We start from the raw sequence: 6,124 nt of genomic DNA, 5'->3' as shown, positions 1-6,124 counted from the left end.
GTTAGCGTGTGGCGGCTCCGGCGCTGACCCAGATCCGGCGTGATGATGTCATTACGCCGGATCTGGGTCAGCACCGCCACACGCTCGCGTCATGATGATGTCATGAACGTCCACAAGTGACGCAGTAGAGATGAAAATGTGGAATAAAGTCGTTATTTTTGTTTTATTTGCGCAAAACAATTCTTGTATTTCTCGTATTTTCTCGTAGCTTCGTAACTTTACAGTTGAACCACTGATGTCACACGGACTACTTTGTCGATCATCTTGGTACTTTTCTGGACCTTGAACGTGGTAGTTACCTTGCTGTCTATGGGAGGGTCAGAGAGCCCTCAGATTTCATCAAAAATATCTTAAATTGTGTTCCGAAGATGAATGAAGGTCTTACGGGTTTCAAACAACACGAGGGTGAGCAATTAATGACAGAATTTTCATTTTTGGGTGAACTAACCCTTTAAAGTCTCTATTAATGAGCTGACGAGTCTATTAATGAGCTGACGCCTTTTTGGTAACTTCATGACTTAACTGACCACAGCATTGCATGCACGTAGTTTATTTCGCGCTTTGATATGAAAGGATACTGGCTACAGCGCGCGCCGTTGTCTTTGTGCGTGCAATTGAAGAGCACGCGCTGCGAGCACAGGACCGTTTCCGCACTTGTTTGACTCGCGCCTGGCGCTGAAGTGAAGAGGAGCGCGCGTCTGAAACGTCTCCCGTTCTCAGTCGTTCTGAGACTGAATAAATGCTCTTCTTGTCAAGAGAAAAAGTGACAGGAGCAGCAGTTGTCAGTGGGGTGGCCAACCCTAGCCGCGCCCCTGCGTTAAATATTTTTTACGCGTTAAACTGAAAACATTTATCGCCTGCGTTAACACGCTAATTTATATATATATATATTGCTGAATGTGTTTTACTCTGAAACTGTTTTAAAATCAAAGCCATCAATCTAAAGAAGTTGTGTTCCAAAATTGAAGTTGATATCTCAAAAATTTAGCTTTCAGTAAGATTTTGCTTGGGTGCAGTACCAAGCGTTTCCATTAGATGAAATTCGCTTCCCATTCATTTCCAATGTGGTCATTTTTGACCACGAACAGTACAAGAGTGAATTTTTTTAGGATCATTTAACATTTTCAAATCATGTCTATAATATATATATATATATTCCCACAAAGAAAGTGCCAAAAACTACCCAGTTTTGTACCACTGGTTTAAATAAAATATATTGCACTAACACTTCAAGAAGGGCCTTTTTTCACTAGGAAAATGTAAATCTTTCTCACCGTTCACCATCTTTCTCATTAAATTGCTTTGACTCGTTCCATTCACTCCAACCTGAGAAATAAAACAAAAACCAATCTCTGCAAGCTCAAACACAAAAGCGCATTTGAGATCACGACTCTAAACTTAGGAAATACCTTCCACGGTTCTCCACCAGGCCAGCAGACCATCTTCATCCTGTGAATGTCAGACGCAACTCAGGTTTCTGACACCAAACAGACTATGTGCATATAAAAAAATGTGTGAATTACTAGCAATCAAGGTCTAAAGTGAAATGTTAACACACATCTTCATTGTCCAGAGGGTTTCCTTCACCGGAGACGGCGACATCTGTTTCTGCTGTTTGATCTATCTGTAAAATAAAACAAACAAAATGCAATAAGCGATATCGTGATGGATTTCTGATTCTCAGTCTTACAAAACAATTCTCAATGCATCAAGTATGGAAGTTGTGAATTTTTCTCAAGAGTTCTTGGATGTTGTTGGATTACAAATTTAAGAATCTGTTTAAAATATGCTGATACTATATTCTGACATAACATCACATGAAAAAATAAGGTGAAGTACATTGTATTTAGCATTTAAGGTAAATTACATCAGGCAAATGATTATCTTAAACAAAGTGTAGCAAGAGGTTCCTGTCTGTTCCGGTTTCTCTTATTGTTAGTCAAATTAACCAAATTGCTGAGAAAGTCACCTTTTGTTTGTAATGGCTCTTGGTGCCTCCGCCCCAGTCTTTGAGTAGTTATGCTGATTGGATTAGCACCTATGCATTTGAATGACACTGTTATGCTGATGAGATCAGGGCTGGAGAAATTCCGGTAACGGGCTGATTCCTGTATTGCATTTGCATGCTTTGTTTAGATTGTCGCCACCTCTACTGAATGAATCCCGCCCCCTTAAAATGTATATAAACTCTACTGTGCTGAGCTATAGTCAGACTTGGATGACTGCAGCGACGCACAGCGAGTCCTCAATAAAGAGTGACTTCTGTATGAAAGATATCCCAACGTCTCCTGGTCTCTGCTTCGACGAGGAAAAAGTTTCCTACAATGTAAATGAAGGCTTTAACAGTCCATCGAAGCTCCAGCTTAAATGTCATTCTGTATGTTAGTCATATTTCCAAAATAATCTGTACCTGATATTTTGAAAATAATATGCTTTTCAAATAAACAAAATTATTACGATTCTGATGATGAATTTTCATGCATTCCCAGTTTTATTGAGATATATTCATAACTTAATACCAGCAATCAGAGTGATCATTAAAGTGCAAAGTGATCATATACTGCAAAATAGCAAATAATAAACATATTAAGGAGATTTTACAACTTGTTTTCATAAACAATATCTTGAATAGAAGGCACTTTGTTTTTTGTACTAGCTATGCAGTGTTGTGGGTAATGCATCACAAGTAACATGAGTAACGTAATCAGATTTTTTGTTTTTTCAAGTAACTAGTAATTTAACGCATTACTTTTTAGTTTACAAGAAAATATCTACTAGTTACTTTCTCAAATAGGTCACACAAGTTACTTTGTTTTCCATGTAATGACTGACAAGCTCTCCTGTCTGCATGTTGAGAGAAATCTGTGTGAACATGATGTTACTCTAGTTCTAGACTAACATGCATTACTCATCTCACTTGCACAAAAACAGATTTAGTATTCCTCAAAATGAATAAAAACTGTGAAATGCAAACTCAGAATATGACGCAAATCTTGCCTATCATGGGGAAATTACAGTTCCAACCAGAGAAGATTACTACCCGTAAGAACTACACGGACCCTAGCTGCATGTTTGTTTCTGTGTCAACATGCCGTTCGTCACTACAGACAATCAACACAGAGCAAGTGCTATGTGCCTGTAACGATCACAAGTTACAAGAATGAACTTTTAAGTGTCTAAATTTGTATTTTGTGAGAGTTATTAGAACTCTCAAAGGGGGAAATGTTGGATTACAAATTTAAGAATCTGTTTAAAATATGCTGATACTATATTCTGACATAGCATCACATGAAAAACTAAGGTGAAGTACATTGTATTTAGCATTTAAGGTAAATTACATCAGACAAATGATTATCTTAAAGTGTAGCAAGAGGTTCCTGTCTGTTCCGGTTTCTCTTATTGTTAGTCAAATTAACCAAATTACTGAGAAAGTCACCTTTTGTTTGTAATGGCTCTTGGTGCCTCCGCCCCAGTCTTTGAGTAGTTATGCTGATTGGATTAGCACCTATGCATTTGAATGACACTGTTATGCTGATGAGATCAGGGCTGGAGAAATTCCGGTAACGGGCTGATTCCTGTATTGCATTTGCATGCTTTGTTTAGATTGTCGCCACCTCTACTGAATGAATCCCGCCCCCTTAAAATGTATATAAACTCTACTGTGCTGAGCTATAGTCAGACTTGGATGACTGCAGCGACGCACAGCGAGTCCTCAATAAAGAGTGACTTCTGTATGAAAGATATCCCAACGTCTCCTGGTCTCTGCTTCGACGAGGAAAAAGTTTCCTACAATGTAAATGAAGGCTTTAACAGTCCATCGAAGCTCCAGCTTAAATGTCATTCTGTATGTTAGTCATATTTCCAAAATAATCTGTACCTGATATTTTGAAAATAATATGCTTTTCAAATAAACAAAATTATTACGATTCTGATGATGAATTTTCATGCATTCCCAGTTTTATTGAGATATATTCATAACTTAATACCAGCAATCAGAGTGATCATTAAAGTGCAAAGTGATCATATACTGCAAAATAGCAAATAATAAACATATTAAGGAGATTTTACAACTTGTTTTCATAAACAATATCTTGAATAGAAGGCACTTTGTTTTTTGTACTAGCTATGCAGTGTTGTGGGTAATGCATCACAAGTAACATGAGTAACGTAATCAGATTTTTTGTTTTTTCAAGTAACTAGTAATTTAACGCATTACTTTTTAGTTTACAAGAAAATATCTACTAGTTACTTTCTCAAATAGGTCACACAAGTTACTTTGTTTTCCATGTAATGACTGACAAGCTCTCCTGTCTGCATGTTGAGAGAAATCTGTGTGAACATGATGTTACTCTAGTTCTAGACTAACATGCATTACTCATCTCACTTGCACAAAAACAGATTTAGTATTCCTCAAAATGAATAAAAACTGTGAAATGCAAACTCAGAATATGACGCAAATCTGCAATAATAAAATCTGTTAAATTACACAGATATCATTTATGCATTTAATCCCATTTTATTAACCAATGTCTCTGCAAAAGTAACTCAAAATGTAACTCAAAAGTAACTTTACTTACCTTTTTATGGAAAGTACCTTCCATAAAAAGCAACTAAGTCATGCAATTAAAGTTAAAAAAGCCAGTGCCACAAGACTAAATGCACTTTTCTGAAAACAAAGACTTAGATGTATAGCTTTTTAATGCTTTAAAAATCTTTGATATTTCAGTAATTGTATATTTACTGTATATTATTTTTAGTTATTTTATATATATATTTTTATTATATTAGTTTCTTTTTTAAATACCATTTTTAAACATTTTAAAGGAAACTTCTCAGTTAAATACACAATGTTATCTGTAGCCTGCATAGTAATTTTTTTATTTTTTTTATTTCTATATAGATTTTTAAAATTTTTATTTTAGGTTTAGAACAAACAAACAAAAGCAAAACAAATGCATATGCATGTGCTGACAGTGAATATGCACCGTAAACATGTCAACATTTGCACTTAAAAGCAATGGAAATCACTGAGGTAACGATGCTCACAGCTTACGGCATGCATCTGTTAACACACACAGTCATCCAGACTTGTGTCTACACTGTATATTTAACATGTAATATTCTTTTAATTACATGTAATTAAACACAAGCATGCAGACAAACAGACCGAGTGCTATAATCTTGTTTTGTATTCTTAAAATTCCTGCCTTCTGTAGTCATCAAACCACTTATGAAGTATACAGTATAAACTATTAATACAACTGTCTGAGATGCCAGAGGAATAAAATATCACAAGCACAGCTGGTCAGACTGGTTTTCCAGTAATTAATCCGGAAATCACATCTCTTAGAGTACGCCTATTGAATATCGTTAAAGTAGAAGTGTTCATAACTGACGTCCAACCCTGAAATAATTCAAGATGACATGCTCTCGTACCTGAGCTGTGGATTTCAGATGGTCTCGCATCCCGCCGTGATCCTGAAACACAAAACACACTTACAGAATTTCAGAAAACATTAACAGTGCGTGAATTAAAACAGTCCTGCTGCTACTTGAGATAAGGATGTTAATGATCGCATGTGGCGTTAATGAGATGATGAGTGTTTCGTTAATGACGCAGTCGTCTCGCCGTGTTTACCTGCGTTTTCTCATCTGCGGGAGCTGCTGCAGAGACAATCAGAGGCTCACTGATCTTGTTCTACAGAAAGACATGACAGAGATGCTGAAACAGACAAACATTTACTGCTGAGCTCCGTAAACATCGCAAACGGATTGTGCTGATTCCTTAAAGAGACTCTGTGTGTGTGTGTGTGTGAGCAGGGCCGGATTTACCTCTTTTCGTGACATAGGCAAAACAAATTTTTGGGCCCCCTTCCCTATTAATATAATAGGCCTAATATTACCACCCAAGCAAACAAAAATATTTCTTAATCAGTGGAAACCGTTACAGTGTTTTCTATCGCGTGTGTGTGTGTGTGTGAGAGAGAGTGAGTGTGTGTGAGTGTGAGAGTGTGTGTGTGAGAGAGTGCGTGTGTGTGCGTTTGCGAGTGTGTGTATGTGAGAGAGTGAGTGTGAGAGCGTGTGTGTGTGTGTGTGTGAGAGAGTGAGTGTGTGTGTGTGTGAG

General features: G+C 37.0%; 1 protein-coding gene across 2 annotated transcripts in view; it reads right to left on the bottom strand.

Annotated features, from left to right (window-relative positions):
* The window catches only part of apold1b (apolipoprotein L domain containing 1b), a 14,913-nt gene that overhangs the window by 4,805 nt on the left and 3,984 nt on the right, over positions 1 to 6,124 (bottom strand). For both annotated transcript variants that reach the window (XM_016528212.1, XM_016528213.1), the window contains 5 exons: positions 5,639 to 5,698; positions 5,437 to 5,478; positions 1,559 to 1,624; positions 1,410 to 1,449; positions 1,275 to 1,326 (listed from right to left, as the gene is read on the bottom strand). In XM_016528212.1, coding sequence (XP_016383698.1) covers positions 1,275 to 1,326; positions 1,410 to 1,449; positions 1,559 to 1,624; positions 5,437 to 5,478; positions 5,639 to 5,698 — 260 coding nt within the window. The remainder of the gene's footprint in view (positions 1 to 1,274; positions 1,327 to 1,409; positions 1,450 to 1,558; positions 1,625 to 5,436; positions 5,479 to 5,638; positions 5,699 to 6,124) is intronic.

Source organism: Sinocyclocheilus rhinocerous, unplaced genomic scaffold (assembly GCF_001515625.1).
Source record: "Sinocyclocheilus rhinocerous isolate Xijiao unplaced genomic scaffold, SAMN03320098_v1.1 scaffold691, whole genome shotgun sequence".
Taxonomy (NCBI): Eukaryota; Metazoa; Chordata; class Actinopteri; order Cypriniformes; family Cyprinidae; genus Sinocyclocheilus; species Sinocyclocheilus rhinocerous.
This window is presented reverse-complemented; position numbering and strand designations above follow the sequence as displayed.